Source organism: Tamandua tetradactyla, chromosome 13, assembly GCF_023851605.1.
Source record: "Tamandua tetradactyla isolate mTamTet1 chromosome 13, mTamTet1.pri, whole genome shotgun sequence".
Classification (NCBI taxonomy): domain Eukaryota; kingdom Metazoa; phylum Chordata; class Mammalia; order Pilosa; family Myrmecophagidae; genus Tamandua; species Tamandua tetradactyla.
This window is the reverse complement of record NC_135339.1, coordinates 34,088,781-34,112,721: the sequence shown is the minus strand read 5'-3', so window position 1 is coordinate 34,112,721 and position 23,941 is coordinate 34,088,781. Positions and strand designations below refer to the sequence as shown.

The 23,941-nt window shown below is 33.5% G+C and overlaps 1 protein-coding gene across 9 annotated transcripts in view; it reads right to left on the bottom strand.

Annotated features, from left to right (window-relative positions):
• Nucleotides 1-23,941, bottom strand: part of JMJD1C (jumonji domain containing 1C) — a 326,266-nt gene that overhangs the window by 66,635 nt on the left and 235,690 nt on the right. For all 9 annotated transcript variants that reach the window (XM_077125157.1, XM_077125158.1, XM_077125160.1 and 6 more), the window contains one exon: nucleotides 21,043-21,156. In XM_077125157.1, coding sequence (XP_076981272.1) covers nucleotides 21,043-21,156 — 114 coding nt within the window. The remainder of the gene's footprint in view (nucleotides 1-21,042; nucleotides 21,157-23,941) is intronic.

Sequence of the window (23,941 nt, the reverse complement as noted above, 5' to 3'; positions counted from 1 at the left end):
GATCATGCATGTATGTGATGAAGTTAATTACTGATTACATATGTAGAATGGAATGATTTTTAAATGTTGTGTTAATATCTTTTTATTCTTTAATTAATAAAAAAAAATTTAGACCTAAGAGTCACCCCCAAGAGAACCTCTTTTGTTGCTCAGATGTGGTCTCTCTCTCCAGTCAACACAACAAGCAAACTCACCACCCTCCCTCTGTCCACATGGGACAGAAATCCTAGAATGAGCTGGGACTCAGCATCAAGGGGTTGAGAAAACCCCTAGAATGAGCTGAGACTCAGCATCAAGGAATTGAGGAAATCTTCTTGACCAAAAGGGGGAAGATTGAAATGAGACAAAATAAAGTGTCAGTGGTTGAGAGATTCCAAACAAAGTCGAGGTTATCCTGGAGGTTATTCTTACGCATTAAATATATATCACCTTATTAGTCAAGATGTAATGGAGAGAATGGAGGAAACTGCCTGAAAATGTAGAGCTGTGTTCCAGTGGCCATGTTTCTTGAAGATGATTATATAATGATACAGCTTTCACAATATGACCGTGTGATTGTGAAAACCTTGTGTCTGATGCTCCTTTTATCTACCTTGTCAACAGACAAGTAGAACACATGGAATAAAAATAAATAACGGGGGGACAAATGTTAAAATAAATTTAGATTGAAATGCTAGTGATCAATGAAAGGGAGGGGTAAGGGGTATGGTATATATGAATTTTTTTCTGTTTTCTTTTCATTTCTTTTTCTGAATAGATGCAAATGTTCCAAGAAATGATCATGATGATGAATATGCAACTATGTGATGATATTGTGAATTACTGATTTTTATATGTAGAATGGAATGATCAAAAGTTAAGAATGTTTGCATTTGGTGTTTTTTGGTATTTAAAAAAAAATTTAAATAAAAAAAAAGACTGCTTTACTAAATTATTTTCAAGATCAGAGCCACAAGCAGGAGAGTTAATTCATGAAACTTTACTGTGTAACTTGATCGTTTGCACTGAATGTTTACAATCATTATAGCATTTAATTCTCAAAATAATCTTATGCTGCAGGTATATATTTTTTTCTTGGTATGCTGTATGGCAGGGTCACATTTCATTCTTTATCCATGTGAGTATCCAGTTATTGCATATGCTACAGATATTTTGACAGCCATTTTACAGATGAGAAAACTGAAGCACATTAGAGAGAAAGCACAGGAGAGAGCTGATAAACTCAAAGCATAAAAGATAACCCAGGGCAGCCATGCCAGAGAGCTGGTTCCATTCCCAGTACCCGCCCATGCAAAAAACAAACAAACAAACAAACAAACAAACAAAAAAAAACCAACCCAAAACAAGAGGCAACAAACTTTTTCTTTAAGGGGCCAGAGAGTAAATATTTTAGGGCTTTGGTAACCACATTTATACTGTCACAACTACTCTGCCATTTTGACATTAAAACAACCACAGACAATACATATAAAATGAGAATGGCTATATTCTAACAAAACTTTATTTACAGAGATTAAACGTTGCAGTTCATATAATTTTTTTTGGAGGGGAAAGGGGTGCATGGTCCAGGAATCGAACCTGGGTCTTTCTCATTTCATGTTTTAACATGCCATGAAATATTTTTCTTCTAATTTTTTCCCCAATAGTTTAAAAATGTACCATTCTTAGCTTGCAAGCAGTAAAATAAAAACAAACAAACAAAAAACAGGTGGTAGAGATCACATTTGGTTTATGGGCTGTAGTTTGCTGACAGCAAATCTAAATGATCTAAACTATACAAAGAAAACAATTCCACACATGCAAAAATCATGGAAGGAAATATGTCAAATGTTTAAATAAAAAAAAAATTTCAGGGTAAATAATTTTTCTAAGGCTTTCACAAGTAAATGCATCTCCCTGATACATTACTGGGCCATATTTAACCTCCCAAATATAATCTAATCATGTACTCTAAATAAAGATGATTTAGAAAGCATCAAGCAAAATAAAACACATTGTGCATTTATTTTTAAAAACGGATGCTGCATTTCATATACTGTGCTAGTAGATTTACAGCGTTCTGGGTCAGTGTGTGCCTCAACTCTTGCAAAGATCATCTTTATATACTACCACCCTCATAACAGCACTTTCAACTTTGCAACTTGACTCAAATTTACACTAAATGAAGTTAATATGATTTAAGTCATATCTGCTAGTTCCATAAACACTACAAAACAAAAATAAAAAATTGGGGGTTAATGGTACTACCTGTTCTAGTTTGCTAAAACTGCCAGAATTCACACTAGAGATGGGTTGGCTTTTTTCTTTTTTTCCCATGGGCAGGCATTAAGAATTGAACCCAGGTCTTCAGCATGGCAGGCAAAAACTCTGCCACTGAGCCACCATGGCCCACCCTGGGTTGGCTTTAAATAAAGGGATGTTTGGTCAAAAATTTATAGTTCTTCAGGGAAAGATAGCTAGCTTTGATCTGAGCTTCTCTGTCACATGGGAAGGCTGGATTCTAACTTGTTTTCCCTGGGTGATTCCTTTCTGCATCTCCAAAGTCTGGTGCTGAGATGAGGTATGCTGAGGTATGCTGAGCTGCTGAGATCTCTTTGCACTTTCTCTTTTAAGCCTCCAGCTAATTAAATCAAACCTTACTGTGGAAGGCACTCCACTTAGCCAATTGCAAATGTAATCATCCATAGATGAATTTCACATACAGATGATTTAAGTCCACAGAAACAGAACAATGAGGCATCATTACGTGGCCTAGTTGACCTAACTACCACACCACTGCTCTTCAAGTAGTATCCTTAAAGTTTTAATCTAACCCAAATGTATTCTACATTCATTGTTCTATTGTAGCCTTTAAAAATATCTATTAAAAGTAAATGCTATTTACTTATCACTGTAAACAATAAAAATTTTTTAATTGGTAGAAGAGAAGCATTTTAACAAATGTTAAACTCATTTAAACCTTACAAACCCTCTGGTTTGATATTATTCTTCCATTGAGCATGTTAAGGAAACATGCTCAAAGACTAGGCAATCTTCCCCAAATCACAAAGCTAGAAGGCATGTCAGGAAGGCTCTAACGTCAATGTACTTCCCACAAAACCTTTTCCAGTCTATGCACTTAACAGAATCAAAATTTGAATGTTCTCTGCTGGGTTTTCAACAATTTACCTATGTTATTAGTAAAGTCACATAGAGTGAAAGGAAACCCAATTTACCAAATTTTTTGTCACTTTAAAAGAGAAAATATTAGCTTTGCAAAACTAAAATCATTTCACAGGAAAATGGTATTCCAATTGAAATGGATATCATAAACAGACTATAATCATCAAAGCCTCAAGGAGTTTGGAATGGCATATAGTACATTAATATCCATTTCCTATTAAATCAAATCACAACAAAATGACTATAAATCTTGCCAAATAAAGCAGTTAACTAGCCTATTTTTATTACTCTATTGACCATCAATCTCAATTTCAAAACTGAACTAGAAATCTCAGCTAGTCTCCCAACTAACACCAGTTTTTAAAAAATATTCTCTAGAATAAACTTCATTCAGACCTTATATATTTCTGCATTTTAGCTATAATTTGCTAAGTGCCATTGATGTAAGGTCTCTTAAAATTACCATAGAATTAAAAAAATCAGAACAATTAACCAGAATTTTTAAAAGCAATTGAAGGAAAATGTTTCCTTTTAAAGCCACACATTAATATTCTTTTCAAAACATTAAATAGTTTTGAATTTTATATAGTAGTTCAAAACTCTGGAAGGTATTTTCCTTTTAAGCTATTTATCAAGCATGGTTTTACACAGTTGAGCCATCATGTGTTCAATCTATTGAGTCACCTGCTTACAGCATCTGCCTACCACAATTTACAAACTGCAGCTTCCTCAAACTTAGAACAGAACAAACTCAGGAAAGCCTGGGAAGTATTTAATGTTTTCCAAAGTAGCAACTGAAAATATTCTTTCAGAATAGCTCAAGTTAAAAAAAAAAAATTTCCCCTGGGAGAAAGATAAAAGCTCAACAAAAGAAAGAAATAAAATTATATGCTTGCACAATATTTATTGGAAAGTATTCTACTAAAATAATCCCTAGGTATAAAGTAATACTGAGCTAGAGTATGGCATACAAATTCTGTCAATGACATTCTGATTATAGAGTGAACACTTACTAAAAAAATTTTTTTTAAATATGCAAAGTAATGGTTAGAGTTTCTAAATTTGCAACACATAAACTTTTGGGGCTAATTTTCAGTATTTCCACTAGAATGCTGTGGAAATTATAAACCTAATACAAAGAATTATTATACCATATTTCTTGTTTCTCAGAAAAAATAATATAATCTAGTGTAAAGTAGAATGAGCAGTAAGTACTATGACTTGAAAGATTCTGGATCTGCCAGGTCACTTATGTCTTTATCATAACCTCTATTCAAGCCTCTTCATTGGGTCTATGTAGAGCAAATGCAAATACATCAGAGATGCCTTAAGTTATTCAGAAAAAAAAGGGGAGGAGAGCTAAAACTATAATTCCAAGGTATAATATATGAACATTTAATTACTTGGCACTATGTTAATGAGGACAGTATGCATGATGCACTTAAATTCACAATGATTTCTAATAATTATTTTTGCTGCTCCTAAAAGGGTAAGTTTAATTTGTCAGAAAATCTAATTAGAAAAAAAGAACGCAAACTGAATGAAGCATGTTAAATGCTTATCATTTCTATATACAAAAAAGGAGTTTTTACAGATAATTTATAGAGATAATATTTACCAAAATTCTATTAATTCTGATTGGAAGTATGTCTAGAGTTCCTTTATTAAATAACACACCCAAAATAATTTAAGCTTCTTCATCAATACTCATGGTTTTCATAGTTATGACTACATTATGATGCAGTCATAATCACTGACTGCTATAAAGTGTTTTGCATTTATTCCAAATCACTGAAGACAGACAAATTTGAGTTATAACTTTTTAGATTCGTTTTTAACCTCACTTGCTGTCAAGCTGCCAATCTACCATTGCCACTTTCTAAATTCTCCTTTTGGTTTCTCATAGGCTATAGAAGAGAAAACCAAATTAGACAGCTTGTTGAAACTTTGTTTGAAATAGTCGCTAAGACTGGGGCTAAGAAGGTGTCTTATGAATAAAATATATTATGAATATATTTCATCATGAATACCCCATTCCAATTACTGTATCAAACAACTGGCAATATAGATAAAACAGTTACCAACCACAAGGATGGTCACCTGTTATGCTTAAGGGGCTAAGAAAAGGCTTTTCAGATTGAGGGAAACACAGGTGCAGGTACAGATTGCTGAACTACTATGTTGTCTGCAAAGAACTGAAGGTACACTGGTGTGGAATAAAGGAAGACAGGGAATCAGGTGGGGAAGAAAGCCTTACAATAGAGATGGGGAGGATGTGATAGATTTAAGCAATGTTCAGAAGGCAAAATCAGTAATTCCTGGCCAATAAGTAAAGGCAAAAGAGGTATAAATAAGGGCAAGAGTGGGACTGAAAGCATTTCCAGATGTTGATCTGAGCAACAAAATGGGATAGATGTAGTTATGCCATTAGTTAGGATAGCATTTCCAGATGTTGGTTTGTGTGACAAAATAGGATAGAGGTAGTTAAGCCATTAGGTAGTTAGGATACAGAACAATTAGCAGGAAATAAAAAGTCTGAGTGTTGATTTTGACATTTCTTAGTATAGGAGGCAGTAGAATATATAGGTCTCACCTTCTCAGGACATCTACCCTGACCACCCTATTCTAATGCATCTTCACTTTTCTAATTTCTTTTACTTTGTTTTATTTTTTTTCCTTTTGCTGTAACATTAAACCATCTATCATACTAAATAATTTACTTATTATACTTATTATGTATCTTGTCCCTTAGAATTTAAGCTCCATGGGGATAGGACTTTTTGTCTGAACAATGCCCAGCATATGGAAGATGCTAAATAAATAGTTGTTAAATAAGGAATGGTACAGCAGAGAGATCTGGACTAAAGTTGGGAATTCAGAAGATAGGTTTTTTTTTTCTTTTAAAAGAAATTGTAAGTTTACAGAAAAATCATACATAAAATACTGAGTTTCATAAAACAGGGTTTAAAATGATAGTGAAAACACTGACAGTACATGACACTGGTTAAAAGAGTAGGGAAATAAGAAGAGAACCAAAAGGGAACACTTGAAGACCATTCTAAAACTACCCAGAAAAAAAATGATAGCCAGCAAGGAAGACTGATCAGGAATTGGGAGGAAAAACTGGAGAGAGGTGTCATAGAAACAAAAGAAGCAGAGGTTCAAGGACAGGCATGGAGAGTCAAATAATTTGCTTGGTAATTAAGAAATTATTATTAACCACAAGAACATCAGTTTTGTGTAAGGGAAGGCAGAAGCCAAGCTGCAATAATCTGCAATGTTATTGGGAGGTAAGAAAATAAGGATAATTAAAGGATAGATTACAGTGATAAGTCTGGTTATGAGGCAAAGGAGTTATGTAAAGGTAACAGCTAGAATGGTATGATGGGAGGATCATTATTATTTTATGAGAAAGCAGACAGGTCAATCTACTTATACAACAGAGAAAAGAAACAAAAAGGAATAGGTTTAAAATGTGATGAATGCAGCACATTATCTGTAAAAAGACAGGATCTAGAGCACAAAGAGAGGCATTAGTTTTTAAAAACCCAAGTCACAGAGAACCAGTCAAAAGACTTTAAAACGGAACAAACTATATCCCTAATGGGATATATCCTAAGGATAAAAAGAACTATAACAAAAATTCTACACATTTTCGGCAATTATAATGTTGGTAATATAAGTGTTATTTTAAGACTGGTGGTCATTTAATGTAGGATAACGTAATGAGCAATTATGTGATATTCTATTTCTACCATTACTAGTGCTGAGGAAAAGTAGGATTATCACAGTGGGAGGAAGATGTACAGGCATAAGGCAAAAGAGGATAAGTAAAAACTCGGTAGCCCAGTCTTTGAATTGGAAGTACCAGTATGAACTTAATATGTATTTTATTTTAAAAAATAAAAAATGTCTTAGCTCTATTCACTGAGAAGGTTTAGAAAACATGAATGACGCAGAAACACAATCATGTCTAGTCCCAGATTTTAATCTCTAAATATTATTTTCCACTACCTAAAAAAAAATGGATGATTTTAGTTCTGAGGAAGAAAATGTGTAAAATGAACTAGGAATTACTTTTCATACTAATTAGCAAAAACTACTAAGATGTAGGACCTAATTCAGGGACAATCTCACTAGCCAAAGATTTGAGCAACAACAAGGCTAAGGACTGCAATGGATTAAATACAAATAAGCTTAATCAAGGAGCTGACAGTGACGCTAAACACAACACAAAACAAACAACAAAACTGAAGGTTGCAAGCGAAATAAATATTTTGGAAATGGGGGTGGAAGGAATCAAGAATTTACACTTCTTTTCCTATACGAATTGTACAACTGAATTACAAAATAATTAAGTTTTGTTTTCACAGACACATGAAGAAATGATGGCATATGGATATCATCATGATCTAGGCATCTGATATCAGCAGCTGTTAATATTACACAATTAGAGAGACAGCATGTATTTTACACTTCCTAATAGAAGAACACACAAAGTAGGTTTTGAAAAAAGAAATAAAATATGGCAAAACCAACCCTGGCTTTTAGATCAGACTTCCAATTTACAGGAAATACAAAGGTTAGAGATACATGTTAAAGGACATCAAAATCTAGACTGGCAAAAAAATCTAGAGGAGAAATAATTCAGTTTCCTCAATGAGAAAGGAAAAAGGGAAATGAAGAGGCAACTTATGTGTATTAAAAGAAATTTAGGATACATATGAACCTAATGCAATGCATATACCTTATTTGGCTCTCAATTCCAACAAATTCCTAAGATATTTTTGGCATTTATGAGAGCTGGAATTTAGAACACTGGTATCTGACAATAACGAGGCATTCTTTTTTTTTTTCCTCATGGGATAGCAGTATAATAGCTATATTTTAAATGTCCTTATCTTTCTTATATTTATGAGCATGTGTACTTTTGTTAATATGTACGTACACACACACAAAAAAACATTTAAAGATGAAATATATGTGAGATTTGTTTTAAAATACGAGAGGCAGTAAAATAAAGCACTACGGCCATGAATGGATAATTGTTAATGCTGGATGAACAGTATATGGGAGCTGGTTCATTAAACTATTCTTTCTACGTATGTTTAAAATTTTCTGGTGGTGGTCGTCACATCACTCTGCTCAAAACCCTCCAAAGGTTTTACTCCAAATTTATTCAGAATAAAAAGCAAGGTCATGATAATGGACTACAAAGCCCTATTTAATCTAGTCCTTTATTGCCTTTCTGACTCCATTTTCTACTCATCTCCCTATAGCCCTAACTTTAGAGCTTTTTTGGAAGGCCAATCCTAACCTCCTGGGTTTATTTCCTTCCCTTGTTCACATCTTGCTCAAATGATACCTTAGCAAGGCATTCATTCCCTATTTATCCAACTTACCCACCCTCCCTTATTTTGAACCTTCCCATCCCTTTCTAGTTTTATTTTTCTCCATAGTACTTACTGTCTTCTAAAACACTAAAAGGTACACTATATGAAGGCAGAGTTTTTTTATTTTGTTCATGGCTGTACGTTTAGTACCTACAATAAAGCCTGAAATACAGCAGGTTGCTCAATATATATTTGTAAAACTGAATTAGTTGTAGAAAAAAGGATACATCTCTAAGACAAGAGAAAAGGAAGTAAGGAAAGGTACAAAAATAGGTATAAGAGCAGGAAGTGAGGGCGTTTCGGCTTGTAACCTCAATTTCCTCTGTGTGTCAGGAGAAAGGTCATCTACTAGAGAAAAGGGGGAAGTTGAAGACAGGAGCGATAATTTGGAATAACTGATCTGGGAAATGGAAGCTCACCAGAGCAAACAGAAGGAGCCAAATGGTACTAAACACTGCTGTGACTGGAAACAATATTCAGATAGCATCAAAATATACGGGTCTAATTATCTCCTGTAGTGTTTAGCATTCAGGGCAAGTCTGTGCAATAGAATTTTCTGTGATGATGGAAATATTTATCAATAGTGTCCCACATAAGGCTATTAGGACATTTGAAGTGTGGCTACTGTGACTAAAGAACTCAATTTTAATTTAATTTTATTTGACAAATTTAAATAGCCATATCTGACTAGTACAATCATAATAAATAGTGTAGATTAAATTTAGAGTATAAATATAGAGAAAGCAAATAGTGGGACTGTTTCAAGATAGACATGATAGATCAGACAGAAAGACAAAGGTATAGCAGAGTTAAGGGGTTGGGAAAAATGACTGAAATGATATACTATAGATAGAATATTGACTTGAAAAAATATGAAAAGGGAAATAGAGAATGTAATTCACCAATTATGTGATTCACTGGTAAAGTAGAAAAAGCGATAAATGGCGTCTATTTTGTCTGCTCAAGGTTTAAAAAACAATTATTTTCACAATAGGCTTCCAGAAAGTAAATACATTATGGGGACTGAGATTAACCCAAACAGACAACATAATTCCCTGAACTGCTACCACATTTATTTTATTCAAAATTTTATAGGGAACCAACTTCTTTCATATATATTATCTCAGATTATGGCAACATCATAAGACAGGTGTTAAATATTTTATAGATGAAAAATAAATAATATCTAAGTGGTTGTATGATTGCTCAACATTTCAGAGAGTAAGCAGCAGAGCTGGGATTTAAGTCCAAGCCTGTCATTCTACTACAAATTTCTGATACTTTTATAGATGCAAACTTTTGCCTCCTAAATAAGAGACAACATTCCCTGAGAAGATGCATTTATATATATGTGTATGCATGTATGATAGATAAGCACTTGTATTTATATGTAAACATCTTCCTTCAAACAGAATCTCAACAAAATGTGGTAACTTATTTTGCAATTGTAGTGTGGGATTTTGATATTTCTGTAAAAATTTGATAAATTATTAAGTTATTTCTAATTTTCATTTAGCACTAAGCCAGATACTCTAAAATATTTGGGAGAGAAGGCAGAGTAATATAAGTTGTGGTACCATTCAAACTAACTTTATAAAAAAATATAAATACAAATATATATATTTATACCTATCTGTCAAACAAGACAAAATGGGAAAGAGATAAAACAGAAGTGGTCAAAACCAATGAAAACAAAGCACTCATTCAACCCTCTCCTTTATAGTGCTGGTAGTCGCCATCAATTGTCAACCACATTCTTGTTCAGATGGGGCAGAACCTCACAATCCTTCCAACACACACTAGACAGATACTAACAATTAATGCAAGTGTGTCTGATTGATATAACATATACGCAATAAATGTTAAGAAAAATTTTCAATACTCAGCTTTTTTTAAGTATTGAAGGAATTATTAGTCTGTGATGGAACTTAATTCCTTGAAAAATACCTGAAGTGATATGGGAGAAACAGGATAAAAACTCATCCTTCTGAGTTGCTTTAAGTACTGTGTTTTTGAGGTCCACATACTGGATGGTAATGTCTTCAAGGTTTTAAGATTAAGAGTTAATCCTTTCACATACAAATGGCCTTACACATTCAAATTTTAAAATTCATCTTTATTATACAGAATTCTAATCCTTGTAGGCAGTATTTCCAAAAACGGCAAAGAGAGAGGACTGGTAAATGGGAACAACATGCTAACACCACATACAGTACCTGACTTCCAGGCAAAGAGCATCTGGAAAAGCAACAATCAAAAAATAAACAAATATATCCCTTGTATTTTGAACCACTTTAAGATTCAATAGTGATATATATGGTATCACTATTTAAGCACAAACTGTCCTTGGAAAACATATTACCCATATATAATTCATAATCTTCATCAAATATCTAGATCTAGTGATCTCAGAGAATAAGTTTATGACATAAATTTAATCTGCATTAAACTGAATTGGTAGATTTTGGATAGGCAAGAGAAAACATCATAGTATCAAGACTCAGAAGAGGAAGTCGAGCTATGATAACTTCAGAAAGGAAGGCTAGAGACTTTCTAACATTTAGGATGCTGGCAGCACCTGGAATGCTAAGTAAGTTTTCTGCTATCAGTTGTCCACTTCTAGTTGATTTGACAAGACTGCTTAGAAGGCTTCCACTTTTCCAATTGTCTTAATTCATAGCCCAGTGGTTCTTAATAAGGGGGAGGAAGGGTCAATGGAAATGTATGAGGGTGCTTTTTAATTTATTTTTCATTATCATAATGACTGGGACCGACATGCTAAAGTCATTTTCTGTACTAGAGCCACAGATGCCTACCATCCTACACTGCACTAAAAAACAAAAAATTAAATACCAATAGCAGCTTGAGAAAGACTTACTTTTCAACATTTGTCTTCTAAGAGGATAAAGGCAAACACGAAGGAATACATTCTTAGTTGCTTTCACAGGGCAAAACACTATGAACATGCCTGTATTTTAGAACTTATGGCATGTTACTATAATTCATTTTATGTCTCTCCCATGACCTGAATGAGAAGTATTTTATGTCTTTAAATTCCCACAATCCAGGCAAAGTGACCGGCACATAACAAATGAATGACACTATTTGCTCTAGCTCAGCAATCACAGATCTTTTTCCCACATCTTAAAAACATACTTTCCATCATACCAGACAATATGTTGTGGGGAGAAAAAAAAAACAAAAAAACCTCTAAAAGACCGGTGTTCTGCCTAATAATTTATATGACAGGAGTTAATACTCTAAAGACTGATCTGTTGCCTCAGAAAATTTCAACAGCAAAGCACTTTCCCCCTTTTGATTATGGGGTCTAAGAGGACAAGGTATTTGTATTACTAAATATAACATATTAGGCTCTCAAATATAATAATAAATAGCCCCAATTCATATTACTTTATTGACTCAGAGCTAGTACTGTTTGGCTATAGTTTGAAGCCTGGGAAGACTTAGATTTTAGAGACAATCCCTTTGGTAAGAAAGTGATAGGCTTCACTTTAAAGAATTTGTTTTTCTTTTTAAACTGAGCAAATATGGGTCTTCAGGATATCTATATGCACAACAGAGAAAACAGGAGTCTGCCAAAGCAGACTGCTTGGATTTTCTGCTTAGGGAACAACTTAAGACTGAAAACGATATAGAGATTTAGAGTATAGTTTGAGAATAGTGTGGAAAGTCCAAAGAAATTGTGCAGGCAATAAAATTAAGGAAAAATTGGGTTTTATACTTAGGAAAGATGTAACTTGTAAAAAATTTAAAACGTACTAAATGAAAAAGAATGTTGGGCAAATAGGAAACACTTCCCATTTGATGGCTCACAAACACAGGGGTGGTATAGTAAAAAAATATAACAGAATCAAAAGTTTTGGGTTCAAGTTTAATTTCTGGTTCTGGTACTGACAAACTGCATGAATCTGGCTGCCAAGCCACAACTTTCCTAAACCTCACTTATTTTGCCTGTAAAACTGCTACCATACAGTCTCTCCCTTTCTCACATTTCTTCCTCCTTCTCCTTTCAGTCTTTCATTCCCCTGTACCCTCTGACTCTAATTTTAACTAAGTTCAAATATTAGATCTAAAAGGTACTGTAAAGAAGGGGGTAGGTTGGCAAATCGGTACTCCTGACTTGCCAAAGTCACACACAAACCAATATTATGAGAAGCAAAACTAATGAGTAAGCAGAAGAAACCTAATCTGTGAAAAGGAGACTGAGGGTGGGGAGAAGGACTATGATCTGAGTTCCTGGCTTTCCAGTTTCCAACTACAGCTGGAATAAAGCCCATCTGTACTTTCCTGTGTTGCCTGTCCACAGGATTGCCTGTTTTATCTTTACGGTAACTCCCCTTTTATTTAATCTAGTTTAAGTGAGTTTCTATTTCTTTAACCTTCTTGTTTGTAATCTGAATTCTTATAAAGTTGTAGAGATTAAATAAATATGTACACTGTCAGCATGACACAAAATTAAGATAATTATACGTTTTTTTTCAGAAGGCGAAAATAAGAATCAACTAAAATAACGAATATGTGTATGGTTTAGAAATTGTCAAATTTTACAAATACAAAACTATTGACATTACACTGAGGAATAAAATTTTAAGATTTTAAATAATATGCTCTGGGCTTTAGTAAGAATTTGCAACTGGGAAAAAGGGATATGTTAATACTGCATTTTGACTGGCAAAAGGAAACTAGAAATTCTTTCTCAGTGGTAACTAACAATGTCTTGCAATCTTTGGAATCTGATGTCTGCAAGCATAATTTCACGTACTTTAAATTCCTAACTGCAGCCGCAAAAAATTAAAGAGATATTGACAGATTTTTCAGCATATGATCATAGCAGATTTGGGACCAGGAGAGAACTACTGCAGACTGTGACTTATAAATGTTTTTAATCTGAGTATTGCAGAACAGCTCACACTTGGGCCAAATTTCAGTCAAAATAACACTTGCCTGGACTCCATGGATACATTTTCAGCACACCAAGTTTTACCACCAATTTTTACAAATGAAGAACTCCCTTTTTGATGACAGCAGATATGCATTTGGATAAATCAAAAACCTGATGTGAGACTTTAATAAGCATGTTTTACAACTATTTTTGAAAGTGTGGCTATAAAATTAAGGCAGATGGAAGAAAAAAGGACCATTTAAATAGAATGCAGAACCAAATTACTGAATATTTAAACAAGATGTACCACATTTAAATTAAAAAAAAAATCAAATACAGAAGTACAATGACACTGTTCTTAGCTACTTGTTCCTCTTTTCTTATAGTCCGTCCTACAAACCAGGCTTCAGCTTGGCTCTGCTATTACAAGCTGTCACTTTTGACTAGAAATGGACTAAAGCCAAGTACTACACAATAGGAGCTTCCTGCTCTAGCCCCATCTTCCAGACCACCCCCAGGCCATGCCTGCCCACAGATGCTAATCCTACCAAGCCAGTAATCCACGAGCAGTTCACAGCTATGACTATGATCCTGAATCTCCTGCACTCTTGGCATAGTATATATCCCTTTCAATTTCACAGATCACATTTTTACTGACTTTATTTAAAGAAGGCACCTCTATATTTTAATCAAATGCTAATATGAAGACACAGTGAAATGGAAAAGGAAGATGCATAGTGAAAATCAGGCAGTAATTGGGAATGTGTTCAACTCCTTTCAAAATTTAAGAAACAGTTACAGAAAAATACAGAAGAGAAAGCTCCGAGTAAGTCTCGTTAAGCCAAACAATCCTGTTATTCCAATTTTATATTTGGCAAAGTCTAATTTAAAAGTTTGCTCCTCTGAGATAAACCTAGATTTAGACTGAAGGCCCCTTATCCCTGAGACTAAAACAATTAGTCAGGGCTTAACTTGATCAGGTTAATGTTGAGCAGAGATGGCTGTCTTTTCCCACCTGGAGCCAATTCACAGAATTATGACTCCGAGTGTTGAAAAGTAACCTCAGACTTCATGTAGTCCAACTTTTTATCTAATTCTTAAGAGAACTTCCGAAATGTACTTCTACAGCTACATGGCCTCTTTCCCCACAGCCAACACTACCCAGAGCCAAATGAAGAAAAACAATTCTGTAACTTACTGAATATCATTTATACTTTCTGAGATAAAAATAACTATCAGTAGCAATTGGATATGACTTTTTCAGTGGGGGAAGGGTGTGTGTGTAGGTAAGAGTATATCGTGAAAGGTAATACACAATAAAGTCCAGAAGTTATCTTTCCCTTAAAACAAGTTTAAGAAGTCATCATGAAATTTTACCTATACATGCTTCTTCAAAAAAGGCGGGGGGGGGGGGGGGGGGGGGAGAAAAAGAAACCTACTGCAATAAATGCTCTGTTATACATTTACCATGGGTTACACCAACAGCTGAGAAAGCTTATCAAGCACCAGCTGTAGAATGGTAAGAGTTCTAAGAGAAGACAAAATGCGAGGCACATTGTTAAAAGAAAGAGAAGGAGAGAGAAATGTTGAATAAGTGTATGAAAGGTAGGAAGGGAAGGGAGTTTCAAACATCCCCCCAAAAGGTTTAACACACCATCTACAAAAAAGGGAAATTTAGAACAAATGTAGATAAAGCTACCTTCTACTAAGCAGTTTTCAATGGTAACAAGTTCTTCAATATATCCTCTCATTGGACTTTTAACAATCCTGAAGAAGGTTGTATATTTAATATATAGAAAACATTTATTTATACTGGTTTTAAACAGTTCTAAAGTCATATAGGTAAATGTCACATGGTAAAGCTAGAATTTGCCTTCAAAATTCATATTCTTAACCATTTTGCTAGACTGAATCTCTAGGATGAAAGGCTCCAGTGGAGGAAGAACCAATCAATTAGCTGCTTCTGATATACTGTATGCCACAGTTATGTAAAAAATTGTTACTTCATGGTTTCAAAGCTCTTAGTGGTTCACATCACAAGACAAAGTACTGAACCTAGCAATCATTTTCCTCTATTACCTGACCCCATCACACTTACCTAATATGATGTTTACTATACATACTGTCATTTCTAGCTAGATTGTATACTACTATCCTCTAAATCTACCTCATATCTGGATCACCTTATCTTTCATTTTCCTCTCCATTCAAATGAATCCCATTCAAGTTTTACCTCCTTTGTGAGACTTTTCTTAACCATTTCAATCTCTACCGGGCTTTTCTTTGTATTTGAAGTCTTTACCATGCATTTTTGGCTCCTTAAATCAAGTGTACTTCGAGGAAATTTTTTAAATAAAGGGTCCTTGGAAGTGAAATAAGGACATCACAGGCTTTTATCAACTTTTACAAATCATTACATAACTTGTAAGGTGCTTTAATAGAAAGAACAAAATTTAATCGTTAATGAATTAAGTCAGTTTGGAAGTCTTAAAGTTTCCAAAGCCGGATATGTTAAATCTCTAAGGGTAAGTCAAAGGGAAGGAGGCTGAGCATAAAATTTTTTGAAGATTCCTTTCTGGGGAAACATCAAGTGAGCCATTAGTCAGTGGAGTAGACCCCTTTTCTTCTCTGATCTGGGCTTCTCTTCTCTTGCAGATGCCATCATTCTTAGGGGCTTCCTTCCCATATTCTATCAGTATTTTTAGAAATTCCTATAAATATTAAATTTAGAAATTCCATGCTTGTTTTTTGAAATTCCTATAAAAACACATCTCTCAATACTGGATTCAGTTACCGTTGCTGAAAATGCCTAAGGAAAAAAATTCCATCTTAAAAAATACAGTTTGCCTGGCAATTTCTCATGGTAAAAAAACAAAATGCTTATTCTGTTAGTAAAACTACTGGGAGAGCAATAACTTGACACCAGGAAGAGAATAAATCTTAGGGGACAGAAACATTTACCTAAGTATACTAAATAAATACCGTGCAAAGTAAAATTTCCTTTTCAGTACAGGAATGTTATAGTTAAAAAATGCTCTAAAGTAACATATCCATACTATAAATTGGAGAGAGAGGGTAAGGAAAAGTTCCAAAAAGTGAGTCCTCCTCCACTCCAAAGCAACAGTTACATTAAGTTCTTGGTTCACTTCCTTCTGTAAACTATTAGCAGTATTATAATAGCAGTCAGTGGAATAGATGAATATATAAGCCAATTATCAAGAATATTTTCAAACTTTTGTCAGTGAACCATGATGTCAAATATTTAATTCAACAAAAGTATAATATTTGGCTAGAAACAACCAAAAAAGTTAACTGTTCACTTAGCTGATTGGGGGCTAGATTTCACCTCACTTGCATTATCTCTTTCTAGTTGTGAAGCAATCCCCAATTCCACAGAATAACAAAAAATTAGAAAGGGAAAATACATGTCTGCTACACTCCATTCTCTAAACTGATAGCTTATCCTAGGTAGCTGTCTGAACTACTTCTATTAAACCAGACATAGAGCAACTACGACTTCAGGAATAATTTAAAACAAGTAATAAATATATTTACATAAACAGTGATCACAGAATTATGGGTTAAAGAGGATTTAACTGGAAAAACTTTCTCACAGAAGGCCTACAAAAATTACAAACCTACACATCTGGCTCAGGGCAGACACATTCACTCAGGAGATAATGTAAGATTTTTCTCTATTCGAGTACTTTAAGCAATCTTTAGCTCAGGTACTAAGAAAATACTTAGTTTTGTCCCACCCCTACCCTTTTCCTTCAACCTGCAATTCACAGCACAGTAGTACCATATCTAGTATTTATAAGTTCAGTGTCTATACTCTCGGATAACAACTGCAGTATTAATACTTACCTATAAGCCTTTATCAACTAACGACAAAAATTTCAAATATGATCATTCCTTCATGTCTAGGACTTATGATTCTACCTTATTCTAGGGTAAACATCTCATTACTACACTGACCTTTAACATACAATAAGATAAACATCAGGTATAATTCTGAACAAGTATATTTTTCATCAAGTCTCTAATGGTTTTACTAGTGCCCTTAGCGTTATTTCTTTATTACATTTAAAAACAAAGAGAATTGTGATCCCTAGAAAATACTGGCCTAACAAGCCACACCAACCCAAACTAATTGATATGAGTCATGCACAACTTTCAGGTAAGAAATAATCTCTTCCTCTATGAAGTAACCAACCCGAAAACTGCAGGTGTGTACATGGCCAGTAGCCAAAATTCGGGACAAGATATATTAAAATCATGCTGAAATTTTAATGTTCATATTTCATTACCAAACTGTTTTTACATGACTTTGATCAAAACATGACTCAAATTTATTTAACATTTTTTTTTAAATAAACTTCTGAGAACATAAAGGATTAACTACAAATCTTGCCTCTATTAGGTGACAAAACTCAATGTTTAAAGCAACATTAACACAGAAATCACGGTAAATCAACAAAACAAGACAAAGCACACACTTATAAAGTAGCATCTTTAGGCAGCAGCTATTTGCTTTTTCCTCCTTCTAAGCCAGCTGAAAGATAGCTTAGAATCCCACCTGTTTCCTCCCCCCTTTCCCTTCTCCCTCTACTTCAAAGAAAATTAATAGCAACCAGGCATGATCAGGAAACCTTAAAGAAGGAAGCAGAAATTCATTAGTGTGCACAGAGAAGAAACACGATTAACAATACCAGGGTATGCTGCTTCAGACTTAATTAATATGCATCCAATATATTGTCTGTAAAATGCAGGCTTAGATTTCTCTCATTTAACTTTTTCCCCCAAATACTAGAGACCATGATCCATATATAATGGCTTAGGCCCCCAAACTACATGTCACCTAAAAAACTGACCTGGTCAACTAATTCAATACATACCATCTATATTCACTTCATGGAAATCATTCTGACAGATAAGAGTAAGATTCAAACCAGTGGCCGAGAAAAGAAGAGAGTCATCTGAAAGAGTCATCTATTTCTTAATTATTACTTTATAATAGAGCTGAATGCTATGATTATGATATATTAAAAAATAGGGCTGTGCAACAATAAAGGAAACTAAAGGGATGCATATTGCTACCGAATAAAATGGTGAGATCTCAAACAAGAGGACTGTGGATTTTCCCACTGCAAAAGCATTTAATAAGGTTCAAAGTAAGCATCAATTGTGGGAATTTTTAAACACAAAACTTATGTATATTCATCATTCTAGATTAAAAACATATTCACAAAGCCTATTTCCAAAGAACTTTTCTCTCCTTCTCATACTTAAGAGGTCTTTATAAGATAATGCAGACCCAGATTTAGAAGAAATTGCTTCATGAAATTGAAAGAAGCGAGAAAAAAGAATGGGGACCATTATTTTAAAAATCACTTGTTAAAGTTTCCCCAAACTCTTTGATTTACATTGGGTTATCCGTCAAGGCACTACTTAGAAATTCTATGCCATTAACAGCTGCCATTTTTAGAATGCCGAGGAATTTAATGTGCTGTTTGGACAATTGGTTAGAGAAAAGTATTCTGGGATATAGCCACGCAAGCTCTAAATGCCAAAAAAACATGCAAAATATTTTATTATAAAAATTAAAATGTATCTAAAAAAGCTCTATGGAAAACCATTAGTTCAAAAGCTCATTAAAAAAAATTATAAAATTAAGGTAAACTGGATCCAAAGAATACCATCAAGTACACTCTTAGAACCCTTCTGATTCTCAGAATTGAAAATTAGTACATATTATTTGGAAGACAAATCGTTAAAATGTCAAGTCAATCATTCCACCTTTGAAAAATATAGCATCCTTCCACATCAGAGGTGGATACATATACTAGTAGAACAATCTAAACAGCTAATAGAAAACCATACAATTTACCAAACTGCACAGGACTTGAGCTCTTCTGCCTTTACTTTAAATAAAAAATAAAAAGAAAAAATGTTGAAAGTAAAAATGTTTAAAAGTGTAAAAAAATATTTTTAAAAACCTGTAAAGGGTGGGCCATTGGTGGCTCAGTAGGCAGAGTTCTCACCTGCCATGCCGGAGACCCGGATTGGAGACCCGGATTGGACACCCGGGTTCGATTCCCGGTGCCTGTCCATGCAAAAAACAAACAAAAAATCTGTAAAATGTTAGTTCATTCTTTCCATCATTATTATTTTAACAAAAAAGTTATAGCGTTTAGGTCACCTGGCAAGAGCTTATTTTTGAAAGTAATTTCTACCTAATGATTTCACTTCTCTAAATCAAATCCAAGGTGAAACTTCCAAAACTCTAATGGTGTAACTCCATCTAAAAGACTGTAAGAAACGAAACAAATGTTAAGATTCAAATAAGCTAAATGGCATTCACAATTAAAATAAAACCCAAGGGAAAAGTTCCAACGCTTCTACTCTTAAACCAAGATTTATTATGAATTTTTAGCTATAAATAGTATAAACAAAGAATAAAAGCTAAAAGTACAAAAAAACTAGACCTGTTAGTGAAATAACGAAGATAGTGTGGAAAGACAAAAGCACATCTATGTAGATTTCAAAATAGGAAACAACATTTACACTGAGGGGACCAACAGCTCATTTTAGTTGGCTTAAAAGAAGAAGCACTAAACTACTCTAATTTCCTACATATTATACATCCACACACAACAAATCATTGCTCATTAACTCAAGTCCTTGTTCCTTCCATGGAAACAGTGGCTCTACCTTTTTATTTTTTGAAAAACAGTTACTAGTCTGAAATGAAATAGAATATTGACTTTCCACTCCTTAAAAAAAAAAGGTCAAACTGGCTCATTCATTCTTTTGTTTATGCAATTACGATATTTACAAATTTAAAATAAATAAAATTTAAGTGAAAGAAAACCCACAAAGCATAGACTTAATTCAATCTAAAGTCCAATATACAAACACATTTCTCTGCTTTGATTTATACCCTCAAAATTATCTGATATAACTTCATCAAAATTTTTTAAAAAATTAGCTCAATAATTGTGATATGATCTTCTTCATGCTTTAATTCTAACAGCTTACTCGAAAATGTTCTTCCAATTAGATGTATCTGTATTTAAATTGCAACAACACCGGGAAACTAAAATTTAGAGAGAACTATTCAATTAATGACAACTTTAAGAAAAACTCCCCTTTAAAAGAGAACTGCTAGCTCACTAAACTGATATTTATGCATACAGTAAATACTAATCTCATTTAATTACATTAGTTAATCAAATTCTTAACCTTTAGGGTTAGTGGCAAAGGTAATTTATACTAATATTCAACCAGTTATTTCTTACAATGAACATCATTTACAATATAAGTTCTACAGTGACAGGACTTTAATTTAGTTCACATATGTATTTTCTTAGCCATAGATATCTCCTGGCTCAGAGTAGAGACTCAACATAAATTTGTTGAATGAATAAATACATTATTTGTCCTATAATAAGATAAAAACTTATTAAATGTATTGTGTTACAAACCTAGATGTTAGCTGGAATTTAATATTTAAAAACAATGACTATCTGAACATCAATGAAGTTTAATGAACAGCTAATGAAGTAACCTAAAATATCTTACCTGGTAGGGCTGAAAGGCACTATCTCCAGTTAAAAAATCCAGTTGTTTATCTACAAGGAATTCTACTGCAGTGATTGAACTGGGTATACTTTTTTCAACCAGGGGCCTGAAAATCTGTCAAGAGAGGAAAAAAAAGCAAAAGATTTTTTTTCTAAAGACTATTTTTCAGGTTGTAACTCCAAAATTTGAGAGGCTATATATCAATATGATGTATGAGTGTCATCACAATGGTCTTTAAGGTATCAATATTAGTTTCAATATTATGATTTAACCCATATGATTTTACCCATATGATAGAATATCTATTCAAAAAGGAATGTGGTAGATCTATATGGGATATGAAAAAAATCCAATATATTAAGCCCCATGTTGTTTATTTTCATAATCAAATTAAAATTTTTTTTCTGCTGCGATAAAGGGATTTACTTCTGAAAAAGTAAACTGGAACCGGAGAGCATATTTAGAACCCCTATTTTCCTTTTACCCATAAGTGTGCATTATTCTTCCAAAATCAGAGTAGTTATGATTTAAATGTGTAATCTTTTTACTAGCTCATTCACTTCAAGGATTTAAAAAGATCAGGAAGCATCTGGTCTTTTAGCTCCACCCCTTGTACTCCCCACCCCCCCAACCGCCCCCACCCCCGCCACAAGCACAAATAAAAATCCAGCTGCTCCAGTGAGAGTACCATGGGGGAAGGGAATAGAAAAGGGAGGAGGTAGGTAAGAAGTACTACAAAAATGCACATTTTAGTAAGTCTCCTGTTCTCCACTGCTTTTATTAAAAAATGAGTGTCGAAGATCATTTGATTCCCTTTAAAGACATCTTTCACATTAGGATTTTACTCATATCTTGAGGCGGAGGTTAGGAATGAGGGGAGACAGGAGAGGAAGAAGAAAGGAAATAAAGGTACTGTGTATGTAGTTTTCTATGATTACCACAATTTCGCAGTAGATGAAGCTTAACAAAAAAACCCATGTGTCATATCTATGGCACTATTCTAAAAACTCGAAAACAGAAACAGAATTCCACCATCTTAAAGACAGTGGCTTTACTATAAAAATCAAAGTTTGGAAATTGGAATTAACCAACTCAAGTTTCTAAATTACCTAACATCACATGGAGAAATCTTTCTTGCTACAAGACAACTTGGGTGACCATTTGAATACAAACCAAAACTTTTGACACAGACCATAAAAATCTCCACAAGTTCCAAGGCCACAGCATTTCTCCTCTAACTTGGTCCTAAGGAAATTCAACATCTTACTAATTACAACTAATAAACATACTCTGGGGGAAAAAGAACTTTTCAAGACCTTTTAGTATGACTGGCTCTTAAGGAGTTAATTTGTTTTTAAGAAATTCCTTTAGAAGCTTTCATTTTGATTCACTGTAAAGCACTGCAATATTGTTTTGAAAGGTGAAAACCACTAGAACAAATATTTTAAACATGCCTTATTTCTAAATTATCTACACCGTGAACTTAAATATCTTTTTTCCTAAATTGAAATAACATGAAAACTATTTTATATCCTCACTTATTTTCACACCCCCCACAACATCCCCTCTTTAAGCACTACAGACATATCAAAAGTATTTTTATTAGGGTGAGAAATTGCATTTTCAAAACAGAAAATCCCCACATGATTTATTTATCTCCTGCTACTGTTGTCTTCTACGATTTCTACTTGTCCATTAAATTCCTAGAATTTAACTTCATCAAATTCTATACATTCTTTATTTTACTTAACAAGTAACTAAAAGTTTGTAAGATACCCAGAAGCATTTATTTCATTTAGGCTTTAAAATGTCCAACAACATGTGACTGACTAATAAAATATGGAACAAGAGGTAGTATGTATTTAGCTGATTTCTAATCTACTATGAAAAATACAGCTTTTTCATATTTTATCTTATCAGTTTAGTTTTTAGTAAACTAGAAAACTCTGGCAACTTCTCAAGAGGACTTTTATCATTTAACTTTATCAAATGGTCTATTTCTTTTCAAATCAATACCTTGTTGGTCAGGTCAAGTTGTGAAGGTTAACAAAAAGGTTAACAGGCCCACAAAAGGTATCTAAGTGGCTAAAGATACAATTCAATTAACTGGGATTTGAAAAAGAAGCAAATGTCCCTCCTCTGAGTGTTTCTTTCTTACGCAAATAATACAGGTGGTTTGCATTTCCTATGAGAGCCTAGTCATTTTATAATATGAAAAACATTCTTCAGGAGAGAGCCTCTCAGAGCTCCATTTAAGCTAGGTCAGAGTTCTAAGGGTAAATTTTAACAGGCCAATTTACAATAATTTAAATAATTGCTCGAGTAAACCAGGAAAAAAAAGATGAGATTTAGTTTCAAGGTTAACATTTTTTAAGAATTCTCAAATTTCTTCAAATGTTAGTGCTTTTAAAAACATTGATCTGTTTTTGATATATGCAATACTTATAATCACCTACATACTGAGGTCCAAAGTATATTATGCTTTTTAAATCACAAGTAAAAAGGGCATGACTTGCAGATTTTTTATGTGCAATTATATTTAAACTACAAATATGTTCCTACCAAGTGCCGACAAACACCTTTACAGTACTTGTTAAATAAATGTTTCAACATTTATTAAATGAAATGATTGTGAAAAGCTCCTGCTTTTTGGAAAAACTAAACACAGCAACATATAAAAATGATCTAGTAAAATACATCCTGATTTTTTAAAGTAGCAAATCAACAATGTAACCGTTGTTAAATTTTGTATTTAAGTCGAATGTTTCAAAAAGAGACATAATATTAGCTTAAAAAATTACATATTTACATAAAGCAAATGGTTCTTAAAGCTTTTATGATGAATCTGCAGTAAACATTTCATGGGTCTAGGTGCACTGGAATGTAAAGAAACTAGAAT